General features: G+C 37.1%; 1 protein-coding gene across 1 annotated transcript; it reads left to right on the top strand.

Annotated features, from left to right (window-relative positions):
* Nucleotides 1-2735: 2735 nt before the first annotated feature.
* depdc1b (DEP domain containing 1B) lies at nucleotides 2736-12540 on the top strand. Its single transcript, XM_026370070.1, has 11 exons — nucleotides 2736-2783; nucleotides 4553-4818; nucleotides 4900-5044; nucleotides 5754-5881; nucleotides 5982-6112; nucleotides 6205-6252; nucleotides 6705-6845; nucleotides 6987-7153; nucleotides 8908-9084; nucleotides 10271-10453; nucleotides 10988-12540. The coding sequence occupies exons 1-11, from the start codon at nucleotides 2736-2738 to the stop codon at nucleotides 11150-11152; spliced, it is 1599 nt and encodes a 532-aa protein (XP_026225855.1). The 3' UTR covers nucleotides 11153-12540.
* Nucleotides 12541-16736: the final 4196 nt, after the last annotated feature.

Genomic DNA, 16736 nt, shown 5'->3' with positions numbered 1-16736 from the left:
GTGACAGCTGGTGATGTGTATTTGAGGTGCAAAAATATGAGTTGTTATATGAATATTTAAAGTTTCCTCATGCATGCATTTTCTTCTTTTTCTCTTTATAAAAAATTGGTATGAAAACCAGCCTCTCTGGTTCTACTGGTTCTCCTGGTTCTCCCAATTGTTGTCTCGATTCCCCATCTCTTCACTGAAGCTGTTAGCATGTTTTGTCCTCTCATTAATATTTCAAGCTACCAACACAGCCTTTAATATCTCAGCTATTGGTGTCTGTTGACCTTCCAACTAACGGAGTGCACCCAGGCTTCTCTTGTGTTTGTTTCGCTCTGTATTTCAGTCTTGGCTTGATTAAGGCTGCAACCAATCAGTGCCAGTGCTTGCCTCTGCCCTTTACCAGGAGTAAAGAGAACAGAGAATAAATTACAATATACTCTTTGTAAATTATTTATTGATTTAAATTATACAACCTGAATGATTACAGAGTTGCTAATTCAGTCTTCTCAGGCAATTTTACTAGATTACTTAAAATTTTTAAGAGTCAGACATCAGTGTTAAGGCGCCACTCAGCTCCCCCTCAGTCAAACTCAAGTGTGGTTGTTTAAGTAGCTGTGTGTGTGAGTCTTAACCGGACTGATCAGGTGTCTGTCTTTGTCCTGTTCCTGCAGCAAACAGAATGAAAGGAAAGAGAACTCCTCTTATTGTTTGGTAGATAAAAACATTTTGTTCCTCTTTGTCACTATATGCATCATTATGCAAAATAGAAAAGCTTGACATGCCCTGGTATTACAGCCAATGTACAGAAATGCCTCATGGCATATCTGCAGCTTTGATGGATTTGTTTTGGATTTTTTTTTTTTTTTTTATCACCATTGTAGAATGTTTTATCACCATTGTAGGATGATACTGTTGGAAAAATATAACTTAAGGATGTACCTTCAAAAGCTATATAGATTGGTGTCAGGGCCCTGCTTGTTAAATGCTATTTCAAACTCCACTCACTCATTCTTATCTATGCTAAATATTCCTTCCTGAACGCATGACAAGTCTGTCACTGTCTGCCCGCTTATTATAACTATTGACCCAAAGTAAAGATATTTTGTTATGAGTATTAGAAAGGTCCTATTTAAAGCAAGAGTTTATCTGTAAAACTTTTAAAATGTGCCCCAGGCGTTGCTCGCTTTATTCCTACTTAAATGTGCAGCTGTGCAGCTATAAACCGCCTCATCCTCCACACATTTGCAGAAGGTCACAGCAGTTTACCTTTTCTTAAAGGCTATTGTAATTCTCTTTACGCCTCTTTACACGGGCTGCTGTCTATCCGGAAAGATGCACCATGAGTTTCAGTTAAAACACTGTGTGACTGCAGTAGCAACGCCTGCCTCGTCTCTTATTCCACCACACCATACATGTAACCTATGACGAATGAGACCTTTCTATTGGGGTCAGCATGTGTATAAATATATTCTTATTAACATTAAGAGGATTAAATCAAATGATGAATAAATGGTAATAACCATTAATAATGGCCTTAAATTATAGATTAATGATTTTAGAATCAAAACCGTGTAGATGTCATTGATCTGATGCCTAATTTAGAAGTTGCCTATTGAAACCTCCACACTTGTTTCACCAATGTTGCTGTCAAATGAATAACAGCAAAAACAACCCGCTAATTTCAGAATAATTCTAATATTATCATTATATCTATATAATATCTATTATTCTAATATTATCATTATATCTATATAATATCTCTTATTCTAATATTATCATTATATCTATATAATATCTATTATTCTAATATTATCATTATATCTATATAATATCTCTTATTCTAATATTATCATTATATCTATATAATATCTCTTATTCTAATATTATCATTATATCTATATAATATCTATTATTCTAATATTATCATTATATCTATATAATATCTATTATTCTAATATTATCATTATATCTATATAATATCTATTATTCTAATATTATCATTATATCTATATAATATCTATATTCTAATATTATCAGTATATCTATATAATATCTATTATTCTAATATTATCATTATCTATATAATATATTATTCTAATAATCATTATATCTATATAATATCTATTATTCTAATTATCATATATCTATATAATATCTCTTATTCTAATATTATCATATATCTATATAATATCTATTATTCTAATATTATCATTATATCTATATAATCTATTATTCTAATTTATCATTATATCTATAATATCTATTATTCTAATATTATCATTATATCTATATAATATCTATTATTCTAATATATCATTATATCTAATAATATCTCTTATTCTAATATTATCATTATATCTATATAATATCTATTATTCTAATATTATCATTATATCTATATAATATCTATTATTCTAATATTATCATTATATCTATATAATATCTATTATTCTAATATTATCAGTATCTATATAATGATTGTTGCCTCTGATGAGTCTGCTACTTGAACGTCTTCCCGCTCATGCGCACTGCGTTCCCCGTGATCACGTGGTCAGACCGCTGTCCAATCACGGCGTTTGAGCCATGTGACGCAGGAGATTCAAAGTTGGCAGCAACGTTTCAGTTCACAGATGTCCGCAGTGTTTTCAGCCGCAGCTTCGTCGGGCGCCTAAACTGCACAGAAACCACATTTATGCACATCTATGTCCATGATTTCATATGCGTGAATTTTGGTTTTCATTAGCGCAATGGAAGGTAAAGTCATCGGGCCGGGTCCGTACAGGGCGACGAAGCTGGTGAGTGTCCTGGTTATGTTGCATTCAGGGACGCACAGTCAAATGTAAAGTTGGGAAAAGTTTTAAACTTCAAGTTGCTTTAGTTGCTTTTAATGTTACAAGGTAACGTCTATATAAGCTGTCGGAAAGCTGCTAAAACACTTAAAAACACAACGTTAACGCTAAACAGAAAGCGTAAACTTAAAGTTAGCTAACGCCAGCTGAATCGTAAATTGAACAGTAATTAGCTATAAGTTAACGGTTAGCGACTCGGCTACATGCTATCTAAGTTATTAGCTAACTAACTGTGTGTTAAAGCGTTTAAAACTTGTTCTCACGCAAAAGGGAAAACTCCCAGAACAACTGCACAAATGTTAATCGGCCCTTTAACGGATGGGAAGGTTGGTCCGTGTCAACAAAAGCAACTTTTCTATACGTGAGTGGACTTTTGTAATCTCCACTTACTGCATGTTGTTGTTGTCACCCAGCGTTAGCAGTGTCACTTAGCATGTTGATCACAACATTTAGCCACAACATCATGTGCAAATGTTAGTGTTGTGCAGCATTAAGCTGGTCTTTGGCAAACCTAAGGCATGCTGCAATGTGTGTTTTTTTTTTCCATGCGTGTTCAGTGTTTTGCATGTGTTAACCAGCTCAATGAATCATTCAAGACTTAACTTGTTACTTCAAGGTTCTTCTTCACATCACTTTGTGTCTTTGGATTGATCTTGGCTAGGCGCTCACTTCTGTGGAGAGTAGCCACAGTGATCTTTTTTAGACAGTATGTAAAATAAAAAGATGCACAACTATGGGGAATGACAAAACATAGGTGTTGTTTGATTTATAATAGTCATTTGTGATGAGTTGATAAGTTGGTATGTTATCAAAGTCACCCTCTGGCAGTATGCTACGTGCTGCCCAGTAATGGCTAGAAAAACACATTGTTGTACTGCATATCTCTTTTTTGCATCATTTTTCAATTAAAGACCATTCCTGTCACTTCCCTCCAAATACACCCCTGGGCTGTAAAGTGTTGTGAAGTGAATTTCTATGTCCCTCGCCCCTTCTCTCTCTTTCTCTCTCTCTCTCTCTCTCACGCACTCTCTCTATCTACTTTGTTCATTTTTCTCTTATTCATCTGAAACTTGACTGTGAGATTTGATAATCCATAACCTCCGTACCATCCAAAACACTGCTCCATTTGTTGTTATATCTGAATACTTTTTTATGTCTAGAGGATAATGGAGTAAATACAAAGGTTTTTTCTATGTGTTTTCAACAGTACTGTTGTCTATAATGGTGTTTGCCTTGCATTTGTTAAAGTATAAAATAATGCATGTATACATATCACTATGGGTATGGCATGAACACTGTGTGGCACTTATTCTGTTTATTAATTACTAGTAGTAAGGAAACCCTATGGTCTCAGCCTATGGTGTAATAATTTAATGTGGCAAGGTTATTGTCTAGGAGATGAAGAATATGTGATGTATTGTGTGTTTTAGTAGGCACATTGTACGTTTTGATCTGTTGTCATCAAAATTATGTTGTATATATTGTATAACAGCCATCATAAAATGAAAAACAGGAACACAGTGAATGCATCAAGTGCAGTAATCTATCACAGTAGTAGATTGAGTGAGTGCAATATTTACATGGTCATACAATATGGATTGCAAAGGAAGACAAACTGCATTTACTTGCTGTGATATACGAGTTATTTTCTTCACAAATTGCCTTTGGTACTGTAGCTTTTTCATATCATTCTTGTATTTCTCCTTGTTATGCAGTGGAATGAAACTATTAAACTCTTCCGCGGAGGCATGCCGCTGAGACGTCACTGGGCAAACTTCCGTTACTATGACTGCAGTTTCACAGGATCTGAGGCTGTTGATTACCTGCATGATCTGCTGAGGTGCAACTACAACTTTGGACCTGAGGTGACTCGCTACCAGACTCTGCAGCTGCTCAGGAAGTTCCTCAAGGCCCATGTCATTGAAGACATCAAAGGACGCCATGGGACAGAGGACTTTGAAGACAATGGCCATCTGTACAGGTAAGTCAAAGTCATCCTGTACAGTTTATTTTGTCTTGTTCCCCATTCAGCTGAGCCCAGTGCTGTTGCCTTTGTGTGTAGGTTTCCCACACAGTCTCCCTTGAAGTCTTTTCCAACAAGACCTCTGTTGAGAGACAGCAGTGACCTGCCGAGACTTATCCGCTGGGATGACTACGAAGAATTGCCTCAGCAGGAAAACATTGCACCCATGAAGTCTGCTGTGCTGGTGAGAAAGAGACAAAGATGTCTCCCTCAGCCCTGTTTGTTTTGACTCATGATTTTCTCTGTCTGCTTTATCAAGGATGCTTTGGGATCTGACTAGTATGAACTTGGGGTAGCCAGGTATCCCAAAGTACATACACACCATTTAGAGTCCATGGTAGTTTGAGAGTTGGAGCTGAGTTCAAAACTGCTACAAATTTTGTCCTACTGTTATGCCACTTAGTTTTTATATTTTTCATCTAAATTTTTTTTTTTTTTTTCAAACAGGCCAAAATTAATATAGCCAATAGGGTTAACAACCTTATATCTTATATCTTACTACACTCACCGTCAGCGTGTTTTTATCTCTCCCACAAAAGTCTGTTTGTGTAACAGTTGAGATTATTTTGTCACTGCACAGTTGTGTTTAAGTGTACTCATTAGTCCCAAGCTGAGATGCTCAGGTCTGCAAGAACCCTTCTGCACCAGTTGCAAGTAATTCTTTCATCCTTGGGAGTACAGGCTCTGAGTTCAAATTTGCCAAGTACAGAACACACTCAATATCAATTACAATGCAGAATTTTATTTTATTTTTTATCAAAGGAAGGGTTTCATAAGAGTTTTTTGATTGTATTATAAAATACTGACTGTTGGATTGTCAGTACATACATTTAGGCTTTCTGTTTCTGGGTAAAGACTTCTTTTCTTTCATGTCTCTATTCCTGTTTGATCAGACTTCAGATCTGTGGAATAAAAGGCACAGTGTAGCTATCGGAGATGTGCATGAATGCAAGCTCATTCGCAGGAAGGAGATCACAACAAAACAAGTGGGCCACATCTGGAAATCAATGACAGTAGCACAGTATGTAATCCTTTACATTATAGATAAAACATGATCTGTCTTTATGTTACTTATACTGTAGTTTTTCTGTAGCTCTTTGGTTGTAACTGTGTTGTTTTAGTTTACAGAGAGTGTTGGGCCTAAAGTCACTGGATGGAGTGTTAAACCCAACACATGTGAATGGGAAGCACATTGTTCACAATGTGTTCAGTGTTAATAAGGCAGGAATAGTCATATTGGACAACAAAGCTGGTATGGTGTATTGACTCATAATTGGAAGAAGAATTGCTTTGTTGCCACTTGTAAATATATTAACACTAACCTTTTTTCTTTTGCATCTTCAGAGGACATGCCCTATTGGGTTGTATCGGCAATGAAATGTCTCGCCAATTGTGAGTATACTCTTCTGTTTTTTCACTCTAAACATCAGTGTTTAAAAAAAAAAAAAAAAAGCACCATCTGCCTTGGTATTTGTTTAGCATCTGCTTTGGGGACATGGATTGTAGCAGATACAAATACTAAACATGAGGGATAAAAGTAAAACTTCTAAAATTATTTTTTTCCCTCGGTTTTAATCATTTTGAAAGAACAGGCGTCATAGTTTGCAGATGGTTGATGGCTCACTCTTGAGTGTTGTTTACATCGGTTAATATGAATGTGTTAATGTTTATAGCATATTGAATGAAGGTCAGAAGATAAGCAGCAACTTTTCTGATAAGTGATTTGCTGTTATAATACCACACCTTATCTGTTTCCAGTTTGTCAGTTATGATGACTTGCTCCTTTTTTTAGTCTGTTATCCTTTGTGAGGTGCACTAAGCACTGCATTTGTCTTCTTTCTCAGGGCCTAATAGCACTGAAACTAAACAGCCAGTGTACCCGGGTTTCGAGAGGGATGTTCTCAGAACCGTAGCGGATTATTTTCAGCGGTTAAAAGAACCCCTGCTGACTTTCCATCTATATGAAGTCTTTGTCAACATTCTCAGTGAGTGCCTCACAATGGGGCTCCGCTGTAGCTGTGTACTAATATTTGTACAGAGCTACACATTAACATTTACCAGTGTTAAGTTTGTCTACGCTGTATGTTTGACATGAGGTGCACCAGTCTACTTACTTATCTCTGCAGGTTTGCTGCAGGAGCAGCAGGTAGCCACTGAGGCTCTTCAAGTCAGCTGTCTCTTACTGCCGCCACCCAACCGAAGACAACTTCAGCTTTTGCTGCGTCTTATGGCCAGGGCCTCCCAAAATCCCCACTTGCCTCCTCTCAATGATGCTCTAACTACCCGTACTCTGGTATATTCTCCTATCAGTTACATACTGTGCTAAGTGTTTTTCTACTCTCTTTTCTGAGGTCAAACTAGATAATAATTGTTAAGAAACACTCCCACAAAACAAAATCCAATATTTAACTTTTATATATTTAGTTAAAGAGGCTATTTGTTTTCTGATTGTACTGGTCACCTCTCTGACACAGCCTCTGAGGTGTGTGTGTGTGTGTGTGTGTGTGTGGGTGTGGGTGTGGGTATAAGGTCATAGGGAGACTGTGATTTTTACTAACACTTTTAAATGTAATGGGGAGGTGGGAGTCCTCTCTTTTGGTATTTGGAATACTGGGTTGCACATGACATCAATTTACTGCCTGTGGCGTGAATTTTATAGATGTGGACATATTTAGAAACGTATATATCAACTGCATAATGCTTGCTATCTAGTTCCATATAGTATTTACTTTAAGGGCTTATAATGAAAACTCAAGTTAACAATAGGCAGCTCCATCATGTTTGAAGGAATGAAGTACTTCAGTGATGATGCACAGTAACTGAGCTAGATTATTTGATTTACTTGCGTGAGCAGAATGCAAAGACACTTAAGTGTGTGTGTGTGTGTGTGTGTGTGTGTGTGTGTGTGTGTGTGTGTGTGTGTGTGTGTGTGTGTGTGTGTGTGTGTGTGTGTGTGTGTGTGTGTGTGTGTGTGTGTGTGTGTGTGTGTGTGTGTGTGTGTGTGTGTGTGTGTGTGTGTGTGTGTCCACAAATTAGATGTTTAATGTTTGTCACAATAATTATTTTGTCTCCTCAGTTAATAGTTTTTCTATTTTCTACCCATCTCAACACATTTGGTATACTATGAATAAAGGGAACATTTTTCATGAATATAAAGTATGAATGAATAATAAAAACATTCCCTCTGAATACTTTCAGAGGGAATGTTTCACGTTTGAAACCAACTTTCCAACCGTAACAGTTACAGACAGTCTCCACTGCTGTCTCCACAGAGTCATGAAAACACTGCAATATACTACAACACAAAGGGAACTCAGAAAGTTTCTCTCCTTTCACTACATAAACAGATGCTAAAATCTAAAATACAAAGTCACTAGATAATTGCTGACTAAGACTTGAGAAAGAACTCAGCAAATTGAATTTTGTTTTCTTGTTTTCAGTGTCAGGTCCATCTGTGTTGTGGTTTAGCAAAAATGTGAATGTTACAAAGTTGTTGTTTTTTTTTATTCTTGAACATGGGAATGAAGTGTAATTCATGTTTTTAAACCTGTGAAGAAGGCTGTGGGATAGGGCCAAAAGCTTTGAGAATAGCTACTCTAAGTGAATTGAAAATTGAGTTCACAATTCTTATCTCTCTTTATAAAACTCATATTTGTTGCAGATCTGTTTTTTTTTTTTTTTTTTTTTTTTTCTCCTCCCAAAATATTACTCCATAGAATCATAATATCTGACTTTAATGTCTACTTTCACTCCCTAGAACAGACGCATCATATCTTGTTTTTATTGACTACTCAAACTATATTAAGTATGGATTTTGCTTGGTCATCTCGACATTACTATCAGGCTCAAAACAACCCCTGTCTGTAGCACTGCATGCATACCAAATTGTAATAGTATAAGCTTTAGCAAAGTAATATTTCTTCCAAAGCTGTTATTTAGATTTATTGGACCCATGCCCTTTAGATCATGTATATCCACAATATTAGAGAAATGTAGAGTGTAGCTGAGAGCTTGTTTTTAGTCCTGTTTTTGTTTTTTCCTCTCCAGATGGTACAGATGTTCTCTCACTGCGTTCTGGGCTCAGTAGATGAGATGGATTTAGACGAGCTGCTGGCCACAAAACTGGTGACTTTCATGATGGAGCACCACAGCACCATTTTCCAAGTGCCGTCCAAACTTCGCAGCCAGGTCGAGGAGCACCTGTCCCACCTCAAAAGAGTTCAGGTCACTAAACTTTCTTAACTTTCTTTAAATGACAAACCTGAAACGAATTAAATAAGCTCCTCTTGCTCTTTGCGTCATTTCACCTGCACCCTTTTTGTGATGCACCTGATCACACGCATCAGTGTCATGTGTACTCAGTCATATATGTGCATTAGCAGTGATGAAATGAAAAGTGAAAAATGACACTAAGGTAGAGTGGTGGGGAAACATTTACTTGTATATGTAAATCCTAATTAAAGCACAGTTGAAAATACTTGCAGTCGTAGCTCAAGGGAGTTAATGTCCTGTTAGTGTTAAGTTGTAGGTTGTGGGTTAGTGTCCCATCTGGCAAAATTACCTTTTGGGATTTGCTTCAGTATTAGCTGAGATATATGATGGCAAACTTCAACAAGGTTAGAGATGGGAGCAGCCGGTCATTTCAGGGATAGAATTAAATTTACTGTATAAAAATAAAGAAATCTCTGAAACAGGGCCACAGTTCATAAGGTTTTATTCACTTTTAGTTCCCGCTGATTCAATGTAACCCTGTTTTTTCCACTATAACACTATAGTAACTCTAATCACATTGCCTTTTTTGGAAAAATTGGGGATGTGACTTATTTTTCCTCAAGCATGAGGTGTACAGATTTTCAGGGGGAAAAACACTGTTGACTGGAGTGACTAGAGTCTGTGTTCAGCATGGTTTTAGATGAAAGCCAGATGGATTTTATATTTGAGTCCAACATTACATGTTTAAGCCTACACATCTCATATTGTGAATGGGAGTATAAACCTTTGGATTTATATTTTATATCTAACTACCCTGCACATAAAACACTTTTTTTATATATATTATATATTTATATATATTTGCTTGTCTTTATCAACCTACTAACTCTGGGCAACTTGAGTCATAACAAGTCTGTTGCCATTACTGCAGAAGTATTTTCTAAACCACTAAAATAAACATCCATTCTATTTGAATATCAAAATCTATTGTGGGTTCAAGATATGTCCTCTGTTGATAATGACATAGTAAACATGCAGTTGTAAATGTCTGCACTTTTCCTTCTTTCTTTATAACAGTTGGAGTGCATATAATGTATCAATGTTTTCTTCTCTCCCCCATTTACAGTCAGAAAGATGGTTGGCAATTTACAATCCATTAATCCAAATAGAAATGCATTTCTTTTGTGTCTTCCTTCAGATCAAATATGCAGGTTCAGATACAGACTTCAGTGCATCTCCAGCTTTTTGTAAACAGATCAGCAGGGTGGTGTCTGAGGAGCAGCAGGTGATCGGTACCCAGACTCCCCTGCAGGAGCTACTGGAGGGCCTGATTGCAGACAAAGAACTACCTGCCAAGGACAAAAGAAAAAGGCTTAAGCAGGTAAGCCAACACCATGTGGAATGGATACATGTTAAAATAGAGTCAGCATTAAATGTAGGAACTGTCTGTTAGAAGTCTTGATAGACCTATGGCGTACACCCAGTGTAGAATGTCCTTGAGCAATAGGCTGTAAGCCCTTATTTGTACACTCACTGATACTTCACTCACTTAAAGCGGCAGCGCCCTAACTTTCTGGTTTGTGGGCCATTAAAATGTCTACTTGTGAACCATCACAAGATTGGAGTTACATAATCGACTTTAACTAAGGACTTCAAGAGAATGGCTTTCGTAGTCTTATTCAGAGGAGAAATTCACAACTTACAGAAATAAAGAGAGACGGTTTTGAATAATTAATTCATTGTTGTATACTAATTAAGGGAGAGGGAGTGGCGTCGTACTGTATATCAGCATGGCTAAGATGCAGTCGTAGATGTGAGGCTACTATTTATCTGCACTCATACAATGCCTCTTGTCCAATCAAATTGCTTGATTTGAGCTAACTCTTGTTGAATGATGCATATCCTTCCCTTTCAGTTCCAGAAGTTATACCCAGATGTCTACCACAATCGATTTCCCACTGAGGAAAGCAAAGCTGCTGTCATACCTGAGAAAGCCCCTCGACTCAAACCTCATTTCATGTTCTTTAGCCTCAAGAAACCCTTTCAGCCTTTTCAGAGGAGCTGGAGTTTTAGGGCATGATTTACCACCACTGACAAATCTACACTTCAGGCTGTATGCATATCTCAACCTCAGTGTCATGAGACACAGACCATGTGGCTTTTGCTGCTGTCAGTAATTACTGCAATAACTAATTAGAAAAATACTAAAAGCTGGATTTTGTAGCACTGTTAAATTAAGCTTTTTTAATTTAAAGGGCTAGTTCACCCAAACTATACATTTATTTAGACATTTCTACAAACTGGCATTAATTTCTGTGGAGTATTGGCAACTATTTTCTAACTTGGGTATTACTATAGCATAAAATAAATGTAAACTAGCTCATTTCTACATATTGTGTTGCCGTAAAGCATGAACATATATTGGTAGCACTAACAAGAACCACTGATGTTTGTTGAAATGCACTCTGATGCAATTGTGTCGGTACAGGTTTCTTTTAAGTATGTTAGAAAGGCCTCATAATCAAGATTTCCTCTAACTGAAATGAATGAAATACATTTCAAATGTATGAATAAGATATTAGATGTTAGCATTCTAGGTTGTAAAAATATAATGATTAAAGTGCATCTTGCTCTTCAAATCAATTGATGTAGATTTATACTAAAATACTGTGCATTCCTGAGTGGCTTTGAGAAGTGCAGCATTGGCCTTTAAACAGTTCCATCATTTTATTAGTTTTATTTTCATAATGCAAAGATGCATTTCATTTACATGATTACTTTTCATGGAATGTTTATTTGAATGCTTTAGACTGTATGGAAATCTATTTTTATATTTCTCACTTGAACAGTTACTAAATGTAAATGAATATACTACACTTTGCCTCAAAAAGGAGTGTACTGTACAGTATGTGGCATGTTACCTTACTCAGTAGCACTTGAACTGGTACTGACTAAACAAATGATGGTAAATCAGGGAATATCATAAGGCTCTAAATATGACAACTACATTTTATAGCTTTCATAACATTAAGTTTCTATAAAATCTCAGAAAAGGTGAAGACACCCTACTTCTAAACCCTCCTGATACCTTACTTGATTGCTCTTAGTGTATGTGCACTATTCGAACAACTCATTTCATGTTTTAACTTGTTGGTATTATTCTGTATATAAGAACTATTTTATCGACTGGTACTTATTTCAATGTCTCTATTTTCAGTGTTTTTTCAGTGTTCATGAGTCATTTTCTATTTCCTGCTCTTCTGTCATGTCAATCACGTTGTTTTTCATATCGTTTGAGACTTGAGAATTGTTATTTTTGTAATAATTAAGTACTGATGTTTCCTTATGGGATTTTGAAAATTATCTTGAACAAATGTAACGATGCTGGAATAACTGTTACACTTGAATTGCTGCTCTGTGCTGGATAAAGTATTAACGTTGATGCTCATTTTTCCTATTAAATTTGTAATTGGCAAACATACTTGTTCTTTTTTCAGGGGGAGTTATGAGGGATATTGCAGCAGCAAAAACTTGAAATTTAAAATTGAAACTTTGTTTATGCCACAGTTTAAGTCTGAGCAACCGTTATCCCATTATGATGTTGAGATTTGTAGTACTTTTCCTTAATGGAATGTGATTCTGAGTCAGCATAATTAATCTTAAAGAAAGGCTTTTATACAGTGTATAATAGAAAAGCATTTTCTTTTTTTAAAAGAAGATACTGCAATTCTCCCTTGTTCCATCGAGCATTGCACATCATTAGCATTTGTCACATGTCTGTCAGCTTGTTTACCTGCTGTATGCACACATGAAAGGCTTTTAGATGATGCTAAACTGCATAATAGAGTTGATCTGGAGCTACGGGGAGGTAGATGGAGAGTGAGAAAAAGAGATGCTAGTCAGCAGCATGATCTCATAAGGAAACATCCCACACTGTGAACACTTTGAATCATACACTGGGGAGAAAAGAAACCTTTTACTTTACTGTCCCACGCAAGTCATTACCATCAATACGATGATTTGGAGCTGAAGTTATTACGTGTGTCATTATGTCGAGCGAGAATCTTCCAAGTTACCTTTTAATGTAATGTGTGACACATGGCACATTTCACTTGGTAATGTTAAAGTTGGTGATACTCAAACTCTGCATTCAGTAGCTTTACTTTGTCAAGCCCGTAGTACGGTGGCCATGAAGTGCAAACTTCACACAGTCACACCTGCTGAAACCAAAAACATTTCACATAGCATCTTGTTTTAACTCTTCACTAGTGAATACCTCCCACACCACTCATCCACCCACCACCTTTTCTAACCAGTATACAAATAGCCAGCACCGCCTTCTTCGGAGCGTTATCCAGCTAACGTGCATCTCAGTGGTTTAAGGTGCACTTAGACTGATTGCAGAGTACATTTTCACCGTGAGTCATTTGCCTGAAATTTAACAGCTGGTGTGTTTATTTGCTCAGATGTTCACGGATGGAAATATTGTTGGATATTTCCATTTGGCATGGACACATGCTGGTTTTAGTTTGTGTCCATGCACATCTTTTTGTATGCTTCTCGTTAAATGAGCTTCATTCATTGTGAAGACACCTTTAGTGTCCAGAAAATCACAATTAAAAATATACTGGTGTGCAGTCATCAAAAGATCTCTCTCCTGCTGTAGACAGTTTAATTGAGTATTGTGTGCAGATATAGGAGCCTTGTATACAAGACAATAACCAGTTATATATTTAAATACATTTCAAATGCATAATAAACTTTTGTACCTACCTATATTATTAACTATGAACTAATTGTAGATCTGAGTTAAGATGTGAATTAGTAGCAGGCTAATAGCTTTCTGCAAGTCATCATCTGATATTAATGATGTGGTAATATGAAAAAAAAAATAGCGCTGTGAAATTATTATGAAGCTCTAATGAATGGTGGTGTGGAGAGGTCCATGGTCATTATGCTTCAGGTATTATCCGTGCATTAATATTCCAGCCTGTGTGCTTGCAGATAGTACAGTAAGCGTTGCATTCGGGGTGATTGGGAATAGCTGATGTCTCAGCAGTGGAGTGAAGGAGAGGGAATTAACTCTATCATCAGGGACCTTTCCAGCCTTTATAGCCCTGGGGGTAAAACCTGACCTGAATACAAAGCAGTCAATTTGCTGTTATGTATCAAGATTGTGCAGCTGAAATTAGATACCGGCTTGAGTCCTGTTGATGGCCACTCAACATAACTGATCTATAAGTGTTGCTGATAGGGTCTATTTTGCAAAAAACTGGCTATAACATACCTGGGAGACAACTTTGAAACAACCGCAGTGGTTCCTGGCTCTTGGCAGCAAGGTTCTGTATGTGCAGTTTTCCTCACAAGCCTATGAAGTTTCCATGTGCTGCATTTCACTCAGTGATGCACCAGTAAAGAAATCAATTCTCTGAGCCAAACTAAGCCAGCTACCTTTCACTGACTTCCTCTTCACATCTGAGGTTGTCAAGGTTGCAGGCGCCCATGTATATTTTTATTTTTTTTTGACTCAGACCATGCTTTCCACTAGGGAAAGCCCACGCTGTTTCCCTAATGTTTTGTATTTTTTCTGGGAACAGACATGCAGCTGTGTGTAAGAGTTTTTTCACTGTAGAAGGGTTTTTGCTGTGTCCATGTACAACACGATCACAGTGACCTGAAAGCAATGCAACACAGTGAGAACTATCCTGCTTTTCCCACTAGCCTGAAAACATATATCAAACAAAGTTAAATATCGGTGGCCAGTTTTCCTATAGTGCTGCCAACTCTCATTTCCTAGATTGTAGTTTGTGTTTTGCCAGCTGCACACATGATTATAAAGGTTGAATTGACTTATTATCCTAAATTAGGTAAAAATAATATGCCTTAATTGATTGTGATTTTTATATGCTGTGCACTTACCATGTCTCCAATAATCACGCGTCACTCATAATTACAAGAGTACAAACATACACAGCATGCCCTTAATCTGCTCTGCAGAGAGGCACCAAGACTTATTTTTAAGACAACTGAATGCACCAAAATAATTGGTCCTGATTAATCAGAAGCAAAGAATTATGCAGACACAAGCGTACCGAAAAGTACAATGAGCCTGCATCATTCTCTGGTAGAACAATGCCTGTGGTTGGAGGACAAAGCCTTTCATTTTAATCAGCATCTTTAGAAAATCCCAAATGCTGTAAATTAGAAATGTGTAAATTAAGGGCGGAATTAAAGGTTAAACGTAGCAAACCACACAATTGGTAATGGGCGACCTATTCAATCTTGCTTTCTAATTTGATATTGTATCTCCAGTCTGCACCAGTGCACAGCGAAGCCGAAGTTGAACCCATTTTCGCTCCATCAACGTCAATTAGATAACAGCCAATACAGAGGAAATGAGGCATCGCTGTCTGTACGTGGACAGAGTGAGAGCACATGGACGCTTGTTTATGTGAGTGAGTGGCTCAGTGAGTGTAGATGCTGATCACTGCTTTGGACACGTGTGTTTTTCTGATGCGCGCAGTGAGTGCTGTCTGTCTCTTGTCCTCTTGTGTTGCATAAAATAAATCAGTGTGTGAGTGGCACTGAGCCTTTGTGCCAATCTCAAGGTGTGATTTGGAGATTAGCACTAATATGTCGGTTCTTTAGAAGAAAGAAATAAAGAGGTCTTATGTAATAGATGGCTACAAAAACATGATGAGATGAGAGGCGTTACTCCCTCTATTCTTCCCGATTGCATTTCTTTTATGAAGGGAAAATGCTGTTATAGTGTGAAATATCACCCATCGCTGTGGCTGGGAAATCTGCAAGAGAAAACCATTCATACCAAGACATAAAGCTAATTTAACTCTTCATACATTTCCACACAGTTCGAAATGTATTGTTGCGAGCGTCTGTCAAAGCAGAGCGGCTCACGATTTAGAAATATGATCACTTTGACGTCAACATGAGTCATAGTTGTGTCGTTGCGCCCGAATAAGTGGATAACAGAGAAAGGAATGGATCAAAAACAGAAAGAGTGGGGGGTAAAAAAGACCACTGCAGCTGGCACTGACGTCCGTTTCATTCACACACATGTATTAATGATTTTGTTCACTAAACATGCTGAGTGGTATTACTCAAGATCAGCTTTCTTTGGCTCCGCTTCCACTGAGTTGCACAACTCAGAAAAGGGGTTATTACATAACAAGCCATGAAATAATGACTGATAACGGTCACAGAAAGAGCATCTGGAGTAATCTACTAGGTGTACAGAAAACATGGGTCTAAGTAAACAAGTTTTTTTCCATATACAGTACAGTAAATAGTAAAATGTGTGTGCACATGTATATCTTGGCCAGCAGAGTTGTGCCTTGCATTAAAAATGCATGATGATCTACTCCTGGTATCCCCCGTGTGCATCACTGTTGCCTTAATACAAAAGTAAGCTGAGGAAAAAGTTTTTCCTGGTGAATGTTTGAAATGATTGAGCAACGCTATCAGAGTCGGGCTCTACATAATATGATTTGCATTTATTAGTTCTTTAACTGCTCACAGTTGGACCCCATTGGAAGAGATGAAGAAGGAGTGTGTGAATGTAATATCAAATACATTCCACTACAACTTTTAAAGTCAGCCAGTGAAATGGTTTTTGCTTTCAGTGTAGCTCTCCATCTGCAGAGCCC

This window comes from Anabas testudineus, chromosome 16, assembly GCF_900324465.2.
Source record: "Anabas testudineus chromosome 16, fAnaTes1.2, whole genome shotgun sequence".
NCBI classification, from domain to species: domain Eukaryota; kingdom Metazoa; phylum Chordata; class Actinopteri; order Anabantiformes; family Anabantidae; genus Anabas; species Anabas testudineus.
The sequence above is the reverse complement of the archived record's forward strand: the minus strand, read 5'-3'. Positions and strand labels throughout refer to the sequence as shown.